This window comes from Chrysemys picta, chromosome 2 (assembly GCF_011386835.1).
Source record: "Chrysemys picta bellii isolate R12L10 chromosome 2, ASM1138683v2, whole genome shotgun sequence".
NCBI lineage: Eukaryota > Metazoa > Chordata > Testudines > Emydidae > Chrysemys > Chrysemys picta.
In genome coordinates, this window is record NC_088792.1 from 216075188 (window position 1) to 216099161 (window position 23974).

Consider the following 23974-nt stretch of genomic DNA (forward strand, 5'->3'; position numbering starts at 1 on the left):
AAACACCACTGTGGCGGCCAGAACGGCATAGCAAAAAAAAAAACAAACAAAAAAAAACCACCTGCGGCGCAGCCGGAGCCAGGATGCAGTGGGGAGGGGGTGGGAGCGGGAGGGAGAGAGAGAGAAGGAGGGCGGCCAGGGCTTCAGCAGGGCGCTGCCACACGGCCCCTCCCGCCCCGCCGCCTGCTGGGAGGGCTCTGCGCTGCTCCGGTCGGGAGGGAAGGATGTGGGCTGCTCTGCCGGGCTTGCTGCAGGGTGCTCCCATCCTCCATGCCGCCGCCCCCTACAGGGCGGCCGGAGTGTAACAAAAAAAAAAAAAAAAAGCGTCCGTGCCGCCTTAGGATTGGGCGGAATGCCGCCTCCTAGAAGCTGCCGCCCCAAGCACCAGCTTGCTCGGCTGGTGCCTGGAGCCGGCCCTGTATATAGATAAGCATGGTCTCAAATTTGAGCATTGGCTCTGACAAGTCCTCCTAAGTGGCCTTAGGAAAGTCACAAACTTTCTCTCTCAGTTTCCCTTTCTGTAAAATAGGTATATTAATAATAATTTCTCTGCCTCATAAGAGTCTTGTGATTAGTTTCCAAAATTAAATGCTAAGTATTATTACTCTTATTTTTCATAAGGAAAAGTTACGTGTAAAATACACATTAACTGTTCACTGAGAAGTGAACACATGTATGATGGTAATAAATCTGATAAAAGAAAAAGACTTTACTGATTGGACAATTTAAGATAAAGATACAAAACAGCTAGCTACAGATACCAGGGCAAAGGTTCTGAAGTATTAAATTTACTTCCTTAATTAGAAAGTTGCTTTGCAATTGAGTCCATAACCTTTCACAGAGTAAAGCAAGATGGGTATGTTGTCTATGCCTTTGCTCCTGACTTGGTGTCTTCTTCAGGTTGGCTGTGGTCTGGTAAGAAAACAAAGAATCTTTACATTTTGAATTGTAATATAGGTCATGACAAGCTTGTGAAAAAAAGAAAAACTGATGCATATAGTTCCTGCAAATGAGGGTTTCTCTCCAATTGTTAAGAACATTGAGGAGGGGCACAGAACATTTTGTTTTCTGAGTAGATTTCTTATTGCTGCTACTTATAATCAGTCCAGCTCTATATCTAGAGGGCCTGATCCTACTACTCCTTGCTCAGGCAGAACTACCATTGATTTTTTTATAACAATTTTGGCTGCATACATAGTCCAGCACTGGGACCAGGGGAAGTGGTAACATCTATTCTATTATTTGGAATACAGATAGTGATATCAAGTATTTTGTTTAATATAATAAATATGTCAATGAAGTGAATGCCCTCTTAGTCAAGCTGGACATGCTTTTCTTTGGCTGTACTAGCAGCTTCCCCAACCTGTGGTGAGCTATTTTATGACAACGTACAACAATAGCAACTTTGAAATTGTATACTGCCTTATATTTTTCCAGAGAAATGCAGTATTTTCCCACTTCTGTGAATAAGACCCAGTGTGATTCTTAAGAATTTGGAGCACACAATATTCTGAATCTGTGGGTCAGACAAACACCATGTGGATGGAAGTGGAGTCTGATTACACTGTTATTACTTGGCAGGATCTGGTACCTTTTCTCACGTCGGTATCACTGGGACAACTCATGGAGCAATGTATTACTTAATATGAGTTAAGGTGGCAGAATCTGGCCCCCTTACATTTTAATGTATATAACATCATTCACGTGCCTCAAAGTTTTTCCCATAGTTAGGCTGAATAAACCACAAACGGTAAATTATTCAGAAAAGAGGAAACGTCTTCCGTTTAGATTTTAAAAAAGTAAGTCAGTGGACTAACTGATTTCTCCTTGACACACCCTTAATTAGTGTCAGCTAGCAGTGTTATTCTTAATTGTGAATTTGTTATAAATGTACTAAATTGTAGCTATTCATAAAATAGTAGGTGCTGGAATTCTGGTAAATTGTGTTGGCTTTGAGGCTATGGACACCTGCAGCTGGATCCTGCAGCTGGTGCTCCCTCGAGTAATCTTTACACGCAGAAGTATCCCCACTAAAATAGGTAATTTCACTGGGACATGTTGGATTCCATAGCCATGAGTAAGGATTAGACCCTATCTAGCAGGAAATCACCAACTCCTTCAACATTGAAGCCATCAGTTGGTGACAGTTTTCAGTCACTGCTGACCTGGGCTGGATTTGATTACATGAGGAATTAGAAATAATTTGGTATTTGAATAATCTCCCACTCATGCTTTTTCTTACTCATCAGGAGTGTATAGGGTGGAATCAATTAAATTGTTTTATGGTTCTACTTATGAAAGTTTTGATGCAGCTGGAAAATCTTGTCCGGGGACTGAAAAAAAAATGAGCTTTGTGACGTATTTGTTGTTTGCATGATGGATTTTGAAGCCTGGAGGCATTGTGATTGTAATCATAGCGACCACAGAAATGCTTTACCTTTTATTAATGGCACTAAAGGTATTCAGCACTTTGGATAAAGCTTTTTTTTTTTTTAATTTATGTTTATAGAAACTGTTATTTCAATTTTTGGATAAACCATCATGAAACTGACCATATTAATTAAATCATTCTTGGGGGATTAATTTTAGTCAGATTAACTATCAAGGCAATTATTAATTACTTTCAAATCAGATCACCATTAATTGAATTATGAGATTTTATGCTGTTTGGAAATAAATTGGCTCCTCTGTGTATTCAGTCCAGCTGCAAATTATACTCTTTCATTACCAGTCTCTGGCCTCTAAACCAATACATGGAACACTTCTTATTAGTAGGGTTTTTTTTTTTTTAATTTCCTTACATTCATCCTCACCTTGCACTCATTTACTCCTCTCAATGAAACTGCTCTGATTTGGCCACTTGAGAGCCTGATCTAAAGCCCATTGAGGACACTAGAAAGTCTCCTACTGACTTCAATGGACATTGGATCAAACTCCATGTAAAAGAAAATTAAATAAGCCTAGGAAAATGCACAGGATGACAACTATGTATTCTATGCAAGCTGAGTTGGAGCCTGCCAACCCTTACCTGTGTGTGGGTAGTCTTTACCCATATAAGTGCGGGCTACATGTGTGAGTAAGAGTTTACAAGATCGGATTCTTCAAAAGCAGATGGAGTCTGTAAAAATTCTTTGGTATCATTCCCATGGCAAATGTGTATCTGTTAGACATACTATGGAATAAAATTTTTTAAAGGTAGATTTATGTGATGGTAAGACATAAATGCCATAAAACTTTAGTACTTAATGGAGGACTATTGACATTATAGAATCAGGGAAGATTGGGCTGGAAAGGATCTCTTGGCTTATCTAGTCTATACTCTGAACTGGAACATCTGAGTGCATACACACACACACACACACAGCCACATGGTTCCCAGTGCAACCTGATTGTAGCCTATTAAAGCACACTCAAAGTGGCCAGCAATAAATGCTGTTAGTTGAGCTCAAGCTGGATCTGCAATATTATTAAAAGAATAATGTTTGTAGGATTTCATTTTGTGTATCCTGATAATCTCTCTCTTTTTTTCTCCCTCACTAGCCTACTCCAGAGTCATTTGGTGAGTTCTGTTTAGAGTTCTATACGAGTGCACTGAAGGCAGCCAACAAAAACAGCTGCTAATAAACACAGCAGGGACAGATTTATAATTACTATTATTGTTATTATGTTAATTTTCACACTTCATAAAGATAATAGCAAAGACTAATGTCCTATCTCACTTGTCTTTTGTTTTTCAGAAGTAGATGTAGATGGTGGAATTGATCGAGATGTCTTGGACATCAATGAAGGTTATTTTTTAATTTTCTTTTTCATATTTTGAAAGTTTCATTGTAACAGTGAGAGATCAGTACAATGTCTGAATGTTAATCAGCTGTTACTTTTTAGCTTTAGGACTGAACCTTTTTGAGGGAGATATCAAACTTGATGGGGTGAGTTCAAACATAAAATATAAAAACAGAAATGTGTCATTGACTTATGTAATATAAAGCACGGCTGATCTGAACATGCTCAGCCCATCCAGCTTGAACTAGCCATAAATGTTGTTTATGTAACAATAAATTGAAATAATTTGGGAATGTATTTGTATAAATGTCATAGATAATGAACGAGTCATGTACATTTACAGAAGCATTAACTAGAATAAAAATCAGTTCAGCCATTAGATCAATGTAATAAACTTCTTATTTCCCTTACTGTGATTTCGACTTGTAGTTTTAAGAGTATTGGCATTAATCACATGCAGACAGGCGTACTTGAGATATCCTTAGTTTATCTGCAATTCTGCACAATATTTGTCAGTATATGAAACTTCAGACTGTTCCCTGCAAACCGTTCCTCCTCATGTGAGTTGCCTCCTCATTCAAGTTTAGGTCCTTGATTAGCATCTCATTTTAGAACATCCCTCTAATATCCCTATTCACCTCAAAAAATCATTGCATTATATAATGCATTATCTCAAAGAACCCCAGTGGGCATGCCTGACAATCTACTTTAGCCTAATTCCTTTGAAGTCAATGGCAATTTTGCCATCTAATTCAATGGGAGCAGATGATTATTAGTCACTACTGAATTACTTCTGGGATAGAGGATGGAAATCAATCTGCACATGGTACATCAGTGACAGTAAGGAAAGTTTTAGTCAAGGACACTGGAACAAATTCCTACACTTATGAAAAGAATCATGGGATTGTTAATTTCCAGGCAGAGTAGATAAGACTTTATATTATAATGATATACTGAAAGATAGACCCTTATAAACGTCAAGGAACTTAGGGTTTAGCTGACCCTGCTGGGATTTGAAACTCTGGTCCTGGGAAGTCTCTAGAATAGGCGCCAACTTTCTAATGTTCTAATAGGCCTTACCCCTACTCCACCCCTTCCCCCAAGATCTCATCCCCATCCCGCCTCTTCTCGCCCCTGCCTTGCCCCGTTCTGCTCCATCCCCCGAGCACACCCCGACCTCGCTCTCCCTCCCCACAGCGTCACTTGTATGCCGTGGAACAGCTGATGACGGTGAGCAGGAAGTGCTGGGGGGAGGGGGAGGCACTGATAAGGGGGCTGCCAGTGGGTGCTTAGTACCCACCATTTTTTCCCATGGGTGCGAGCACCCATAGAGTCGGTGCCCATGATCTCTAGTATTTCAAACCTGAAGCCTACACCACTGAGCCATCTTCCCCAGCATTTGTGCTCCTAGGCTTATTTCTCAACTACTCAAACAGATTCATAAGAGACATATTTCTTACTTGCAGGTTAGAGCTACTAAATTTTCTTTTTACTACCTCCTCCTATGTCATCCCTTACTTGAACTCTTTACATTTATTTTTCTTCTCAAATACAGGAACGAAACTCCATTATTGGTGACAACTATCGGTGGCCCCTCACCATCCCATATGTCCTTGAGGATAGCCTGGGTACCGTATTTGCCTTTGAAATAAATACATAAATTAATATAATAGTGTCTGCTTTGGTTGAACAGTTGCACTAGTTTTAAATACAAGTTTGTTTTTAAAGTCATCTGCCTAAGGTATGACACTGCATTAAGTGAAAAGAAAGAAAAAGTTACTGGGGATCTTTTTAATTTAGGGAATCTCACCTTTTCATTTGCATGGTTCAGAGTGACCAAAAGTTTGGATATGAATAGATGAAGGAAAAGATTAACCGATTTAAGCCAAGTAAGTCGCCTGGAGGAGATGACCCAGATGTATTGCTAGCATTCAAGGATCTGAACGATGCCAGTGAGGTGTTTATAACCCTTTACTTGCTCTGGGTGAAATGTGAGGTTTTTACTCAGTTTTTATTCAATCCTTGGTCCTATAAACTCCACTGAAGTCAGTTGCAGTTGAGAGCACTCAGCAACTGTCAGGATCAAGCATTATGTACTCATCATCTTATATTGTATACATGAAAGTCACCCATGAAACGTATTGTATTATGTTTAAACAAATGTCTACAAAGGTAGAATCCAATTTTCCAGCAGTCTAGATTCTTAGGCCTTTACTGAATTTTTGCTCAATCCTTAATCTGTCAAAACTCCAAGATTTTAATAGCAGTTTGTCAGAGTGAGGTCTATAAAAGCTCAGCAAGGACCTCAGGATTTGGCCTTATATTTATAACAATGCTATTTGTTTCCCTTACAGAAATGAATGCTAAAGGACTTATCCTCAAAGCATTTGAACGGTATCGCCTAAAAACCTGTATCGACTTCAAACCTTGGGAAGGAGAAAAAAATTATATATCAGTGTTCAAGGGCAGTGGGTAAGAGGAAAAATGTGACAAATTCTCATTTCATTTGGCAAAATGGCCAATTTTATGTGCACTAATTAGCATGTTCTCCAAAAACTGGAGAACATACTAATATACTGAATATAATTCCTTATCTCAACCTAGTCATTTCTCAGATTTTACACACTGGAAAGTATAATAGTCCAAAACGTGGTATGAACTTGGTAAAGGTTAAGTTTTCCCTTATTATACTTGTTTGCAAACAAACACTCTAGGACCCAATGGAAGTTGTACCGATGCAACTGAGTACAGAACTGAAGCCTTAACAGACATGGTACCTTACCTTTCATGGTAAATCAAGCTATTTGATCAAATCATTTTTTCTTGTTTGGCCTTTGAGCATATGAAGTTCTATTCTCATGTTCTCATACTAAATTTGCCTTATAAAAAAAAATTCCCCACAGAGGGAATGCCATAACCTAGACTGCAGGACTGCAAAATTTCCAACCATAATAAAGGGAATTACATATGGGTAGTGACATAGCAGGGTTGTTTTGACTCCCACCTGTGTCTGGAAAATAATACAAAGTCAGCCCCAGACTATTTATCACTATAAATATTTTACTTTAGAGACCTGTGTACTAATTGTGAACCACCAAGGTGCAAGTATGATCTGAATGCTATGGGCTAGAACCACAAAGGGATTTAGGCACCTAACTCCAAAATATAGAGCCTCAAAACCTCCACTCAGCTGCCACCTAACCCTGTAGTTACCTAAATTTCAGCTACTGGACATGCACACAGCCACTTCAGTCCTCATACCCAGCTCACATCCATGCCCCAGCAAGATCTTCAAACTAGGCATTGCCCCATCTATCTTGCTTGTGGGCCCCATTCCAGAAGGCATATTGAGAGCAAGCCTAGTAGATCAGGCTTCACATGAAACACTATTAGTGGTGCCACCTCCTTGTAACTTTTAGCCCAATGATTAGCACATGCACCCAGGAGGGGGGAGAGTCAGGTTCAAATCCCACATCTGTCTGATGTGGAGCAGGAATCTGAAGTGAGGTCTCCCACCTGAGAGGTGACTGCCCTACCCACTACACTAAAAAGTATTCAGGGATGCCTGTCTCTCAGTCTCTCCTGTTGAATCTCTTCCACCTTGTATGAAATACGTAAGGCATTGGGCCAGAGAGACAATGATAATGACTCTTGAAACTACCCATCCCACCTGGGATGTGTGAGGTGCACGTTCCATGCCTTGTTCTAATGACTATTGATACAAAGTGGAACAGGTATTATTTGAGATGTCTACCTCCTTTTGAGGAGTGGGGCTTAGGCCAACCAATCCTCTCCTCTGCACTTTCTACTTGTTAGCTTAGGCGTCTCCCCACTCAGTACCATGCTGGGCTTTGGTGGATCCTATTCTTGGCATCTGACTCTCCTCATGCATTATACAGGGACTGGGAGCCTGGACACCTAACTCAGAGTTGTGGACTCCACTAGCTGGCAGAACGTCTAAACATTAGGCATTGAAAGGCTGTGAATCTATGAATCTAACCTATGAATCTATGGTCCTAGACCTATGAATTTTCCATGCTAATAAATCCAGATGTTTTAGCAGTCAGATCAAAAAGACCATATAGGGCTAAATCCTGGACTTCTGAACTCCCACTGACTTCAACAGTAAGAATTGCAAGATTTAGCCAATGGTGTTTAATAAACATCATTATCATAGAATCTTAGAACTGGAAGGGACCCCAAGAGGTCATCTAGTCTAGTCCCTTGCACTCAAGGCAGAACTAAGTATTATCTAGACCACCCCTGACAGGTGTTTGTCTAACCTGCTCTTAAAAATCCCCAATGATGGAGATTCCACAACCTCCCTTGGCAATTTATTCCAGTGCTTAAATACTCTGACAGTTAGGAAGTTTTTCCTAATGTCCAACCTAAACCGCCCTTGCTGCAATTTAAACCCATTGCTTCTTGTCCTACCCTCAGAGGTTAAGAACAATTTTTCTCCCTCCTCCTTGTAACAACCTTTTATGTACTTGAAAACTGTTATCATGTCCCCTCTCAGTCTTCTCTTCTCCAGACTAAACAAACCCAATTTTTTCAATCTTCCCTCATAGGTCATGTTTTCTAGACTTTTAATCATTTTTGTTGCTCTTCTCTGAACTTTCTCCAATTTATCCACATCTTTCCTGAAACGTGGTGCCCAGAACTGGACACAATACTCCAGTTGAGGCCTAATCAGCGCAGAGTAGAGCGGAAGAATTACTTCTCATGTCTTGCTTACAATACTCCTGCTAATATATTCCAGAATGATGTTTTTTTTTTGCAACAGCGTTCTACTGTTGACTCATATTTAGCTTGTGGTCCACTCTGACCCCAAGATCCCTTTCCACAGTACTCCTTCCTAGGCAGTCATTTCCCATTTTGTATGTGTGCAACTAATTGTTCCTTCCTAAGGGGAGTACTTCGCATTTGTTCTTATTGAATTTCATCCTATTTCCTTCAGACCATTTCTCCAGTTTGTTCAGATCATTTTGAATTTTAATCCTGTCCTCCAAAGCACTTGCAACCCCTCCTAGCTTGGTATTATGCACAAACTTTATAAGTGTACTCTCTATGCCATTATCTAAATTGTTGATTAAGATATTGAACAGAACAGGACCCAGAACCGATCCCTGCCGGACCTCACTCATTATGCCCATTCAGCATGACTGTGAACCACTAATAACTACTCTCTGGGAATTTATCCCCTTATCTTCTAGATGTTTGCAAATTGATTGTTTAATTATTTGCTCCATTATCTTTCCGGGTACAGAAGTTAAGCTGACTGGTCTGTAATCCCTCGGGTTGTCCTTATTTCCCCTTTTTATAGATGGGCACTATATTTGCCCTTTTCCAATCTTCTGGAATGTCTCCCGTCTTCCATGACTTTTCAAAGATAATTGCTAATGGCTCAGATATCTCCTCAGTCAGCTCCTTAAGTATTCTAGGATGTATTTCATCAGGCCCTGGTGATTTGAAGACATCTAACTTGCCTAAGTAATTTTTGACTTGTTCTTTCCCTATTTTAGGCTCAGATCCTACCTCATTTTCACTGGCATTCACTCTGTTAGAGGTCCAATTGTCATCATGTTCCTTTTTGTACCTCTATTAGAGGTGAATTTGCCATAGCAGACAAAAGCATTGGCCCATCTAGTCTGGTAATGTATCTAGCCTTCATTGCTAAGTTATGCAATGCTGTGCTTAAGGAGAAATTCCTTCCTTATATGCTTACACAGTTAGTTTGATTACCCTTATCATTTTGATTAGTTTATCAGTAAAAGTTATTGATAGTCATATACTTTAAAAAATGCATCTAAAATTTATGACTTTATAGCCTCTTGGCTGGCAAGTTTCAACGGGTACTTTTTCAAATTGGTTCCATCCTTACTGCCCTTTTGTTTCCCTGTGTGCCCATGTTCTATTATAGGACAGGGTAAAAAAAGGCAAGAACTGATCACTTTTCACTCTGTCCTACATAACTGATTGTTTCAGTCAAGTCTCCTATGTCTGCAGATTAAATAACCCTAGTCTAAAGGGTGTAGTTTGGGCAGCAGCGTAAACTTCATGGGGATGACAAACAGATCCATAAAACTTTATCACCCCTGAAAAGATTTGACGAATCCCCTCTTTTACATACATGTATCCGATTTGCTTGCCTCCATAAAAGATGCATTGAGAGGTGGGGAAGTAGATTAATAAGGGGATATGGAGTATTTTAATGTCTAGGTTGTCTTTTTAAATTCAAATGACATCAGTAACAAGAGAAAATTGTTACCATCTGATTGCTGTTGTGTGTGAAATGAGTTGATGGTCTCAGTCAGTTCTTAATGGAAATGTCTCCACATCACAAACGATCGTTACACTTCACACTCTTGTTAGTAACATCACAACAGAGATCAAGAACTCGATGACTGAGGAACTACCTGCTCTCTTTAGGTAAAGGTTGCAGCACATTGTCAGGACTCTGGACTACTGCTGACCTGAAGAACAGCTCTGTGTAAGCTCATAAGACTGGCCATACTGGCTCAGCCCAATGGTCCATCTAGCCCAGCTGTCTTCCAACAGTGGCCAATGCCAGGTGCCCCAGAGGGAATTAAAAGAACATGCCAGTTATCAAGTGACCCCCTGTCATCCAGTCACAGCATCTGGCAATCAGAGGCTTAAGGACACCCAGAGAATAGGGGTCAATTAGTCAAGATGGACTTTTCCTCCAGGAACTTATCTAATTATATTTTTAACCCAATGATTACAAGTTCCACAGGTAGACTCAGGGCTGGCCTTACCATGACGCAAACTGCGGTGGCCGCCTCAGGTGCCAGACTGTGTGGAGGGTGCCACTAGGACCCAGAGTGTAGCAAATTGTGTCTGCTGCTGGTGCATATGTATTCTCTCTGCTCTAGATGCACAAAGATGGTGGAGTGCTGTGCTGGAGGAAGGAGGGCACAAGAGACATAACAGGCAGGCAGAAGAAAAGGTGAGAGGGAATAACAGAAAGCAGCAGGAGCTGCAGGGAGAGAGAGGAGGAGGAGCCTATTATGTACCTCTCTAGCACCCCCAGGAGCCTGGACTGATTAACACCAGCTTCTCAGGGAGCTTCCTGTTTCCTGCTGCTTCCCTGAACCCACTTGAGGAGAATAGGTAGTCAACTGAAGTATTAGGAGCCAGTTAGGCCTTTAAGACGCTGATATCTTCCCTCACTCAGGCCCTGCTACCAGCCTGCTTATTTGTCCCCTTCAACTGAGTGTTGAGAGTCACTATAGATGGCCCAGAACAGCAGTCATGAGTGAAAGAAGAAAATGCCCCTCTGGGGCAGCATTCAGAAAAAGAAAGAAAGCAAAAGGAAGCTTTTCTATCTAAGCAGGAAGGTGCTCTCCTGAGATACATAGACACAAATGCTCACGGTGAGCCTTCCAGCCCCAGTGAGGATGTGAGTGGTGAGGAGATGCCTGATCTTCCAGTTAGTCAGAGTGCAGGTGACCTGGCAGCTACTGCAGGATCCACATCTCCATCTCAAATGGATGTAACCATGCACATTCCTGAAGAAAAGTGTAGATCAGAGAAGAGTGTGGTGGAGGCGCAAGAAACAGTTGCTGCTGAGTTTAGTTCCTTAAGTCTAGATGATCCAGGACTGTGGACCCACTTGAGCAGTAGCCTGAGGGACTTCCTTATACTGCACGGGACCCAGCAAGTGAAAAACTTCAAGTTCCCCAAAGACAATGAAAATAGAAGTTTCCATCCAACATATTACTGGTGTGCAATCCCCAACGGTGACAAGGTGGAGAGGCCATGGCTTATGTACTCAAAAACCCAGAAAGCTGCATACTGTTTTTGTTGCAGATTCTTCCTGTCTAATGTTCCAGCCACATTGGGTTCTACAGGAACAAAGGACTGGAAAAATCTGGCATGCCATGAGAAGGCAGCAAATCACCACAGAGAATTCTGTAGGTGGAAAGAGCTTGAGATGAGACTAAGGTTAAAGGCCACCATAGATGATCAGTATCAAGAGAAGATTACATCAGAGTCTCTTTACTGGCAAAATGTTCTGAAAAGGCTCATTGTCATTGTGAGAATGCTTGCTACCCAAAGCCTAGCACTGCGTGGCACTTCAGATCAGCTGCATGTGCCAAACAATGGAAACTTCCTTAAAATTGTGGAGCTGATGGCTAAGTTTGATGCTGTACTCCAAGAGCATCTAAGAAGAGTCACCACCCAAGAAATGTACACACATCACTACATTGGAAAAACAATTCAAAATGAGATCATACAGTTACTGGCAACAAAAGTCAAACATAAGATTGTGGCAGATCTGAAGTCAGCAAGATATTACTCTGTTATTCTGGACTGCACACCTGACATCAGCCATATGGAACAAATGACTTGAATGGTGCATTTTGTAACAGAACCTAGTGAAAATGTCCCTTCAATGGTGACTGTCAGAGAGCATTTTCTAGAATTTATTGACATCGATGATACTACAAGAGCTGGTATGACAAATGTGCTTCTTAAAAAGTTGGAAGATACGGGAATTGTGATAGCTGACATGAGAGGTCAGGGCTACGATAATGATGCCAACATGAGAGGAAAGAACAGAGGAGTGCAGACACGGATCTGAGAGTTAAACCCTTGAGCTTTTTTTGTCCCATGCAGTTCTCATTCATTGAACACGGTGGTCAGTAATGCAGTCTCTGACACTGAAGCCACACAATGGGAAAGTTGAGTGGAGGCGATAAAGCCTATCAAACACCAAATTGGGAAGATAGATAATGCCATAGTTGCCATTATGGAGGATAATGCTATGACAGGAACTGTTCATGGGAGAACAGTGGCAGAGGGAAATGGAATCACCAGAAACATACATAACTTCAAATTTCTGTGTGGCTTAGTGTTGTGGCATGACATACTGTTTGAAATAAATGTTGTAAGCAAGAGACTCCAAGGTGTTGACTGATATATCTGGAGCAATGGTGTTATGCTCATACAAAGCACACGGGATCTTTATAGAGGAAGGTAAATACACAGCATTTATTGAGAATACCACAAACAACAATTCAAAGTTGAATTCTTTAACCAGGTGCTAGATTGTGCAATACAGTCAGTTGAAGGTTTCATGCAGCTCAAGGAACACAGCAGTATATTTGGGATGTTGTATGATATTCCAAAACTCCTCACCATACCTGAATATGACCTACACCAGCAATGCAGGGCACTAGAGACAGTGTTGACACATGATGACATGTGCAATATTGATGCGAGTGATTTAGGTGATGAACTGAAAGCCCTTTCAAGATACATTTCAGCGGGATCAACTCCAAAGGCTGTTCTGGAATATATGTGCACAAATAAGATGACCACCCTCTTTCCAAATGCTTTTGTTGCTCTGCGCATACTTCTAACACTTCCTGTAACAGTTGCCAGTGGAGAATGCAACTTCTCCAAGTTGAAGTTAATAAAAACACATCTATGCTCCACAATGACACAGGAGAGGCTGTTCGGCCTTGCAACCATCTCAGTAGAGCATGAGCTGGCCCAGACTGTGGACCTTCAGGAAGCAGTTCAAATCTTTGCAACCAAGAAGGCACAGAAAGCACCACTTTGATTATTCAAACAGATAAAAATGCCAGTGTTTACTATGCAGACAAGAAAAGTTACATTTGCTGTTCAGGTGTTTGAAAGTTAAGAGTTACTTAACATTTTTGAACAAGGCATTTTAAGTTGTTAGTTCTCCTTTATTGAAGTAGGTAGCAGAACAGTACCATGAGAGGAGTAGAACAGGAAGAAGGCAGAATTGAGCCCTTTCAAAGTTTTGGCCCAAGCGAGGGGGCATCATTTGAGCTCCCGGCCTCAGGTGCCAAAACGTTGTAAGCACTGGGTAGACTGTGTGCTGTATGAAGAAGTACTTTCTTTTGTTTGTTTTAAGCCTGCTGCCTATTAATTTTATTGGGTGACTCCTGGTTCTTGAGTAATGTGAAGGGGTAAATAACACTTCCTTAATTCCCTTTTTCCACCCCATCCATGATTTTATAGACCTCTATCATATCACCCCTTTGTCTTTTCTTTTCTAAGATGAACAGTTCCAGTCTTTTTAATCTCTCCTCCTATGGAAGCTGTGACATACACCTAATCATTTTTGTTGGCCTTCGCTGTACCTTTTCCATTTCTAACAACATTTTTGAGACGAGGAGACTGGAACTTCATGTAGTATTCAAGGTGTGGGCATACTGTGAATTTATATTGTGGCACTATGATTCCCAACATTGTTAACTTTTTTTGACTGATGCTGCACAAACTATCCACAATGACTCCAAGATCTCTTTCTTGAGCAGTAACAGCTAATGTAGACCCCATCATTTAGCATGTGTAGTTGGGATTATGTTTTCCAGTATGCATTACATTACATTGCATTTATTAACATTGAATTTAATCTGGCATTTTGTTGTTCAGTTACACAGTTTTGTGAGATTCCTTTGTAATTCTTCACTGTCAGCTTTGGACTATCTTCAGTAATTTTGTATCATCTGCAAACTTTGCTACATTTCTGTTTCCCCCTTTTTTCTAGATCATTTATAAATACATTGAACAGCACTGATCCATGAGAGTACCTACCCTCTTATCCCAGGACTGTTTAGTTTGCATAAAACTGTTTAGTTTCCCTTCTGTGAGGGACCTTGTCAAAGTCTTTCTGAAAGTCCAAGTACACTATATCCACTGGATTGCCCTTGTCCATATGTTTGTTGACTCCTTCAAAGAATTCTAATGGTGAGACATGATTCCCCTTTACAAAAGCTGTATGGAACACAATATGTTTAACACAATTATGTTCTTTACTATAGTTTCAACCAATTTGCCTGGTACTGAAGTTAGTCTTACCAGCCTGTAATTGCCAGGAGTGCCTCTGGAGCCTTTTTTAAAAAATTGGTGTCGTATTAGCTATCCTCTAGTCATCTGGTACAGAAGCTGATTTAAGTGCTAGGTTACATACCACAATTAGTTCTACAATTTTATATTTGAGTTCCTTCAGAACCAAAAAGTCGTCTCTCACCAACAGAAGTTGGTCTAATAAAAGATATTACCTGACTCAACTTGTCTCCCTATTTTTAAGGCTATACAGATGGCTTCATTCTTCAGGGCTGCCAATGCCAGCATCTTCCACAAACAACTAATTTCATTAAGGGTGGGGGGGAAATCCTTAATTAAAAAAATAATTAGATGGCCTGAATGTTGTCTCTTAACATTTTCCAGGGGAATCACCTTTCTGGCAAAATTTTATGTGGCTCCTCATTTCTGGGGTTTTTGCAGTATCAATGAAAATCTCATCAACCCTTTCTGTCATTAGTATTGTGACATTTTCCTGTTAAAGAAATAAACCAATAGAAACAAAACAAGTTCCAGACAGACACAAACAGTGAAAACCACTAAACTGAATATTAGAGGAAGGGACAAGTCTGAAGAACTAACTCCAGATAGATTAAACCAGAATACATTATAGAAAAAAAGAAATGCGTTCTCTGTGTAGCAAACACATTATTTCATAAAACTTTGTAACTCTTACATTTAAACTGTATCTGTCAGAACAGACTGATTAAAAAGATTATTGGGGGATACTAGTTATGTATTTCTCAGACCTGTCCTGCATTTTATTTTATTATTAGTTGCTGGTCCTCTGTAGGGAACCGCCAACAAGGGAAGCAGCAACTCTCAATTGGAGCCAACTGCGACAGGATTGGGACTATTCAACATGAGTTCCTTCATGCACTTGGATTCTGGCATGAGCAATCACGATCCGACCGGGATGATTATGTCTCCATAATGCGAGACAGAATTCAGTCTGGTAAACTATTTTCATTTGCGTTCTTTTCACTTAAGGCAATGGAGAAGACTAATCTGTGTAACATCTCATACAGCTACAGTAGGGTTTTAAAAATATAATTCCTTCACCTCAATTTTTTTATTTTAACAACTACCCACACCAAAGAGATAAATGTTAAGGGACTCTAATTAGGGCAATAGACCTCAATTATTATTATCATCTGTATCAAGGTATTTCCTGGAAGCCTCAATGCAGGATTGGGGCCTCATTGTGCCAGGTGCAATACCCAGAGTAAGGGAGCACTTTGGAGTAGGGGTTGAGCAATGAGCACCCCCCAGCACATTGGAAAGTTGGTGCCTGTAGCTCCAGCCCCGGAGTTGGGGCCTATACAAGGAGCCGCATATTAACTTCTGAAAAGCCGCTTGTGGTTCCGGAGCCACAGGTTGGCCACCCCTGTCCTACACAATTATAGCACTACCCATCCAAGACACCATGTGGAGCCTGCCGGCTGCACTCTCCCCCGACACTGAGGACAATCAGCAAGGTCCACTAGAGGATGAGCGGGAGGATACTAGAGAGCAGAGGCGCCGACTTTGAGTTCCCCGGAGAGTGCTCGACCCCTGCTCTGCCCCAGACCCCTCCCCCACTACACCCCTTCTCCCAAGGCCCCACCCTGCTCCACCTCTTCCTATCCCCGCTCTTCCCCTCTCCCACCAGCACCTCCTGCATGCTGCTGAACTGCTGATCGTGGGAGGCATGGGAGGGGAGTGAGAAGGGGAGGAGCACATCAGTAGGACCATCCATGGGTGCTGAGCACCCACTATTTTTCCCATCGGTGCTCCAGCCCCAGAGCACCCATGGAGTCTGCACCTATGCTAGAGAGGAGCTGTCCCCTAAGAGCCAGGATCTTTTGGGGATCCAGGACCTTGATGCCAGACAGCTGAAGAGCCAGCCCCAGTCATGCCTGCAACAACGTACCCCAATTCCTGCCCTGCTCTGAAGCAAAGGACCATGTATCTCTGCCCCAAAAATGCTATTCCATCAGTTCACAGCAAATTACCACCATGTGTCACACAATGCAAACTGAAAACAGAACAGACATCCTGCGTGTATGCTACTGGTGCAACATGCGTACTGGAGTTAGACGTTTTATATTAAACCAACAAAGTCAAAAGTTTCAATGGTCAGAAGCTGAAACTACAAACATTTCAGACCAGAAATAAAGTATTTTTTTTACAGTGATGGTAAATAATCATTGAAACAACTTACCTAGGATTGTGGTAGAGTCTTCATCACCTGAAGTCTTGAAATCAAGACTGGAGGTCCAAAAGATATGCTATAGTTTAATGAGAAGTTGTGGGTTTGATGCAGGAATCATGCGGTAAAATTCTATGGTCAGTGTTATGCAGCAGGGCAGACTAAAAAAATCATAGTGCTCCCTTTTGCCCTTAAAAATCTATGACTCAGTCCTAAAACCCTTAAATTACACAGTTTTCTTAATATAAAAGCAGACTGTACATATACGTATTTTAGGTAACTTTTATATCCTGATTGATCAATTCTCTCTCCTTTCATTTTCTTCATTAGGTAAAGAACACAATTTCAATACATATGATGATAAAACATCAAGCGCCCTGAACGTTCCTTACGATTACACTTCTGTGATGCACTACAGTAAAACGGCATTCATGAATGGAACTGAACCAACCATAGTAACTAACATACCAGAATTCATGGATGTGATTGGGCAACGAATGGATTTCAGTGATTATGATCTCCAGAAGCTAAATCGCCTATACAATTGCAGTAAGTTTTTCAAGTTCTCTTGAATCATTGTTGCTTTTTCTGTCCATTATATGGAAGAAATCAAGAAAAATGTATCCAGCACAGGTAAAAGAGAAGCTAACGGTTTAGAAAAGTGGGTGTGTTAACAGCACCAGAAATATCAGTACAATTAAGACAGACAGAAATAACAGACCACACCTGCAGGAGTCCTGCTGTTTAGGAGGCAATGCAAAGCTTCCAGTGAAATTTTATTTGACCTTTAGTTAAAGAACACCTTTTCTAGGCAGCTGATTTGGGTTATCCCTTGGGTGGTTGTTTTTTTTAAGACATACTTTACTGTACAGAGTTTTTTGATTCCCCAGCAGTTGCGATAGACACTGTAGAAAAATTCACATCTCTGCTGTCTCTATTATATCTGCATTGGCTGCACCATTACCTATCACAATTTGGGAGATATAGAGTGTGTCTCATCAAATTACACTGCGGGGGGTTTCTCTGAAGAAAATACATGGTGATAGTGCAAGACCAGTACCTCTGCACATAGGCCAGGTAATTCAAGAAGAGGAATGAAAACAATGGAGGGAGAATTATAGTATATGGTTCCATTATCAAAGGGGATTAAAAATCTGTAATTGTGATTGGCTAAACCAATTCAGATAAGTATACGCTGGCCTGCAGATCATAACTTTTTTGGTAACCTCACCACAACAATAAGCAAATCATGCATCATTAGACATTATGTTTAAAAAAAAAACAATTATGGTTTCAAAAAACATTTTACAATAAGTATGAGCATTAAAATTCTACAAGCGCCTAGTAAAAATCTCTTTGCTTGCTTAAGTCCCAGTTCAGCAACACACTTTAGGCACATGAAGCACTTGAGGTCAGTGGGACTTACATATGTGCTTAAAATTTAAGGGTGTCTGTGGTGGGCCTGGCACCGCAGCGCCCCCTTGAGTCAGGGGTAGGATGGGGTGTCGGCACCTCACCACTCTCCAATCCTTGTGGCCGCCCCTCTGCAGGCAGCCAGTTACGGTCTTTTGGTCTCCCTCTCTACTGTTCCCCTGTCTGGAGCAGTAGCATGACCTAGCGGTTGGAGTCTATATAACTTCCCTTACGAGCGAGATAGCATGGCCTAGCAGCCAGAGTCCATATAACCTCCCTTTCGAGCAGGGTAGTGCAGCCTAGCAGCTAGAGTCCATATAACCTCCCTTTCGAGCAGGGTAGCACGGCCTAGCAGCCAGACTCCATATAAGATCCCTCATGGTTTGGGATGAGGGGGTAGGGGGACTTGGACCCTCCCTCTCCACCGAGCCCCGACCCAGGGCCCTGGTAGTGGCAGGCTTTCCTTGCCACTCGCTCGGCGGGGATCTGCCCGCAACGCGTCGAGCGTCAATACAGCTTTCACACCATTTATCTCTATAGTTCCCCTGGGTCATTTCCTACTGTGAATACCAGTTTGTCTGCAGCGGGGGTCCTCCGTCGGGGTCTCAGGTAGTGCCTCAGCTTGACTGACTCCCAGATCCTGGCTTGCAGGCCCTCCCTCTGCAGGAGCTAGCGGCATGCGTCCTCCTCCTCCAGCAGTCAGCCCAGACTGAGCTGATCTGCAAGCTTTTATATCTGTTCTCCAGTTGGAGCATGCCCAGCAGAGCTTCCGGGGCGTGGCTTCCTCTGCTAGGAGCGAAGGGTTAACCCCTGCTCTACCAGTGCGGGGCCATTCTGCCCGGTCACAGTGTCCTTAAATTCTTTGTTGAATTGGGATCATAGCTGGGTCCTCCCCTTATCTCTTGCAACTCTGACCGTTTCCCCTTTTGTAAATTGTATACCACCCCTTTCTTTGTCTTTTCCCCACATTTTATTATTTTCTCACTACATATGTGCCATTCTATATCTCTTATCCTTATCTCCATTCACATCCACTCAGTGGGAGAAATCATAGGCCTATTGAAGTCTATGTGTGTTTTGCTATTGATTTAATCAGGGCCAGGATTTCAACCAGTCTCTCTCCTAGCTTAGACAGAGACCTAAATCTGGCCTGTACTTTCCCTTACAGTCTGCTTAATATTTATTATTAAACCATGTGTTGTGCATTCACTCAGTATGGTTTTAGTTTATTTTTATATGAGACAGACAAAACTTTCAAAATTTCCACGGGCTGATGCAATCATAGGTTTCAAATGCAAACAGGTTTTTGTGTTACATTTTTTTAAAATCCCAGCTAAATCATGTCTTCCATACTGCTCTTTAGTGTTACATTCAACTGATATTCCAAAATTAGTAGTCTAACCAATTCATCAGGGAAATTTTGATAAAACCAGTGGCCATGCCTGGGATAACTGGAGGAGATGGAGGTCTGAAGGGGAAGGAGAGTCCATCATCATTTTGATTGAGTAAGGACTGGAGGATCTGGGCTATCATTTTTATAAACAACTGTCTATTGCACAATATAAATACAACACTTAAGAGATGCAGAAGATGATTAATGGATCTCTCAGATACGATGGAGTCACTTGATGTTCACGATTGCTGAAAAAGAACCCAAACTTTACATTAGTCATTCCCACTCCAGTCTGTCACAGCTAATTAAAGGCCCACTCATGTGAAGTGCTAAACATGCAACTCATATTGACTTTGATGGGATTGGTGGATGCATAGGATTCCATAGGAGCCTAATGTCTTAGTATTTTCTCTGACCAGCTTTGGAAGACTAGAATTCAGATGTACCACTTACTTCCTTTTGTATCTTGCAGCCTCCTCACTAAGCTTTATGGACACATGCAGTTTTGAACTTGAAAATGTTTGTGGCATGATTCAAAGTTCAGAAGATAACAGTGACTGGCAGCGTGTGTCTCAGGTACCTGCTGGCCCACATACTGATCATACCAATATGGGACACTGCAAAGGTAATGTCAAGGAATTCTTATCTCTTGACAATGTTTTCTGCTAGGGCAGAATTGTGACTTTGATCTTCTTCAGAGTGCACCTGAGGATGAATTTTTAACCAAGCAGCATAAAATTATCAGGGACACGTGTCATTTTTGCTGTAGATATTAATGAAGGTTGAAAGTTCTAATCTCTTTCCTCTGCTTTATTACTATACCAAAGGCCAGAAAACAAGATAACTATACAAAATGTATTAACTGGCTTAAAAAAAGATTTACAAACCATGGTAGTTCAGATATATGAAAAATATTTCTGCTATTACCATAAATTCTTGTTTGTGATTATCTGCTCAGTAGTAATTTTGGAAAGGGTTGGGATTTGAGAATATATATTATTTGGGTTGGGCAAACAGTTCATTGGGAATAAAAACTGATTGTTTTGAGCCTGCCAAAACAAACATCATGAGTTTTGATTCAACAGCATCAGCCAACCCTCCAGGTAGTGTATGCAAGCAAATAATGGGCCATCTGGAAAGGAGTCATTGGGGCAAACAACTTGACTAGTTTTAAGATAGAGCTTGATAGTTTATTAATGGGATCTATGACGGGGTTGCCTGAGATAGCAGGGGACTAGACTCAGAGATCAGGAAGCCCCTTGCAGTTCTATCAGTGGCGGATTTAGAGTTAGTGGGGCCCTGTGCACAGCTTCACTTTCAGGCCCCCCCCCCCCCCCAGGACCCACCCAAGAAAAAGAACATTCTTTCTTATCTCTTCTCCCCCCCCCCCTGTTTTCATTCTTTTTTTCTTCATCCTCCTCCTATAATGGGAAGTAAATGAAAATAAAGTGAGGTATCTTGACTGGGGCAGAGGGTTGGGGTGAAGGAGGAGGTGCGGGGGTTGGGCTCTGGGAGGGAGTTTGGGTGTTGGGTGCGGGGGTTGGGCTGGGGCAGGAGGTTGGAGTGTGGGAGGGGGGTGAGGGGTGCAGGCTCAGGGAGGAAGTTTGGGTGCGGGCTCTGGGCTGGGGCAAGAGGTTTGGGTGTGGGAGGGGTTAGGGATTGGGCTCTGGGAGGAAGTTTGGTGCAGGGAGTGGGCTCTGGGCTGGGGTGCAGGAGGGGGCAGCGCTTACCTTGGGCGGCGCAGCTCCCAAAGCGACCAGCACACACACTCCTCCGGCAGCAGCTCCTAGGCAGGGGGGACAGGGGATTTCCACGCATCGCTACCCGCAGGCACAGTTCCCGGCCAATGAGAGCTGCAGAGTCAGCACTCAGGGCGCCACAGGGACAAGCCGGCCACTTCTGGGAGCAGCGCGGCACGGAGGGAGGGAGGCAGAGTGGGCAGGGAGCCGCCTTAGCCCTGCTGCTGGCACATCTCTGCGTGCCCCTTGTGGGGAGGAGGGCAGCAGGGCAGCAGGTTTCCATGCGCCGCCCAGGGCAGGGGCAGCACGTGGAGCTGCCCTCCCCCACCAGGGGCGTGCAGAGACATGCCAGCAGCCGGCTGCTTCTAGGAGCAGCATAGGGCCATGGGCCACAGCATGCAGGTAGCCTGTCTGCCTGAGCCCTGCTGCGCCGCCTGCCGGGACTCGGGGGAGGATTGTCAGAAGAGATTTGGCCTGCATTTTGGGGGCCCCCTGTCATCAGGGGCCCCATGCTACCGAACGGCTTGTTTCATGGTAAATCCGCTCCTGAGTCCTATGTCCCTAAATGGCTAGACCCGAAAAGCCTATGATTTGGAACATGGATAATAAGAGACAGGCAAATGGGGAAAATAGCCAGCAAAAGAGAAAAATTCTCTTTACTCCAATACTGTATCCCCAGAGACTCTAAGGTCTTTGAGGTAGGGACAATCATTTACTACATTTATAATGGGCCTAACACGCTGAGTCCCCTACGCATTATCACAATGTAATGTTAAATAATATTAATAAAACTGTAACCAGAAAACTCTACTTTCTTTTTCTTTTGCATTTCTCATGCACCTTTGACAGATACTGGGTACTTCATGCATTTTAATACCAGTGCTGGCAGCGTGGGAAACACAGCTACCCTGGAGAGCCGAATTCTGTATCCCAAAAGAGGATTTCAGTGCTTACAATTCTATTATTACAACAGTGGTCATGAAAGTGATAAGCTGAACATCTTAGTCAGGGAGTATGCTTTAGCCAGCTCCACTAGTGGTTTAAGACTCATTGAAAGGATACAAGGTATGAAATAAAGTTGCTTTATAAATGTGTGCCTTCTGGTTGGATATATATTCAATATGCTTAACAGACTGCTGGGAGGGAAAAGCATACTATAGTGAAGTGGCATTTTTCCTTTATCATTGTTTATCTTTTAACTCCTGTCCTCTGTAGGTTCATTATTTGCTTTCTTCTCTCTTGTTATTGCAGTGATTCTATTAGCTGAGGATATAATATGTGATGCAACCTCAGTCAGTCATTTTCCAGTAATATAGTCGGTACTACAACTGACTTGCACTTATCATCAATATGGTTCTCTCACCTAACATAGCTAAAGATCCACAAGCATTCATGGTAACTGATCTGAAATTGCAGGTGTGATGGGTTGGATCACAGAAACCCCTTAGGAACTGCCAACTGCTGTGCCAAGACTACTTTTGCCCCTGCTTTCCTGCCCTGGCAGCTTGAGACTTCAGTGCCCTGCCTGGTTTGAGCCAGACTCGCTAGCCTGCTGCAAACCCAGACCCAAGTCTGAACCATGTCCCCTAACAGCTGTAGGCTTAATTGAAAGCAGGTTAAGAAGCTTTCCTGTCTTTAACACTCAGATGCTCAACTCCAATGGGGTCCAAACCCTAAATAAATCTGTTTTACCCTGTACAAAGATTACTGGAAGCTTACTGGAACACCTCTGAGGGTGAGGTTTTATCTGTATTCAGTTTGCTTACTGTATTAGACATAAAGTAGAACATGCAACTCTACTTTTCTTGGTAATTCACTTTGTTCTGTCTGTTACTACTTGGAACCACTTAAATCCTACTTTCTGTATTTAATAAAATCACTTTTTAGTTATTAATTAACCCAGAGCATGTATTAATACCTGGGGGGGGGGGGGCAATCACCTGTGCATACCTCTCTATCAGTGTTATAGAGGGCAAATAATTTATGAGTTTACCCTGTATATAGGGTATAATACAGGGTAAACTCATAAATTGTTTGCCCTCTATAACACTGATAGGTACACACAGCTGATTTGCCCTCCCTCCCCCAGGTATTAATTACCAAGCAAAATAAAGTAGAACACGCGACTCTATGTCTAATACAGTAAGCAAACTGAATACAGATAAAATCTCACCTTCAGAGGTGTTCCAGTAAGCTTCCTTTTACAGACTAGCCTCCTTCTAGTCTGGGTCCAGCAATCATTCACACACCCTCTAGTAGTTACTGTCTTTTGTTCCAGTTTCTCTCAGGTATCCTTGGGGGTGGAGCCAGCTGAAGACAAAATGGAGGGATCTCCCAGGGGTTTGAACAGACTTTCTCTTGTGGGTGGAGACCCCCTCCTCTCTTCTATGCAAAGTCCAGCTCCAAGATGGAGTTTTGGAGTCACATGGGCAAGTCACATGTCTATGCATGACTCAGAACTTACAGGTAGCAACCATGGTTCACCTGCTGCCTTGAACATCCTCAAGTAGACTTCTTATGTGGATTGGAGCCTTCCAGGATCCATTGTCCGTTAAGTGCTTCTTGATTGGGCACTTAACTTGCACA

At 42.2% G+C, this 23974-nt stretch overlaps 1 protein-coding gene across 1 annotated transcript in view; it reads left to right on the forward strand.

The window, feature by feature from the left end:
• Nucleotides 1-829: 829 nt before the first annotated feature.
• The window catches only part of MEP1B (meprin A subunit beta), a 33052-nt gene continuing 9907 nt past the window's right edge, over nucleotides 830-23974 (forward strand). The window contains exons 1-10 of the mRNA XM_065585439.1: nucleotides 830-915; nucleotides 3541-3559; nucleotides 3738-3788; nucleotides 3886-3929; nucleotides 5339-5411; nucleotides 6138-6255; nucleotides 15429-15607; nucleotides 17174-17392; nucleotides 20122-20274; nucleotides 22238-22453. Coding sequence (XP_065441511.1) covers nucleotides 853-915; nucleotides 3541-3559; nucleotides 3738-3788; nucleotides 3886-3929; nucleotides 5339-5411; nucleotides 6138-6255; nucleotides 15429-15607; nucleotides 17174-17392; nucleotides 20122-20274; nucleotides 22238-22453 — 1135 coding nt within the window. The 5' untranslated portion in view covers nucleotides 830-852. The remainder of the gene's footprint in view (nucleotides 916-3540; nucleotides 3560-3737; nucleotides 3789-3885; nucleotides 3930-5338; nucleotides 5412-6137; nucleotides 6256-15428; nucleotides 15608-17173; nucleotides 17393-20121; nucleotides 20275-22237; nucleotides 22454-23974) is intronic.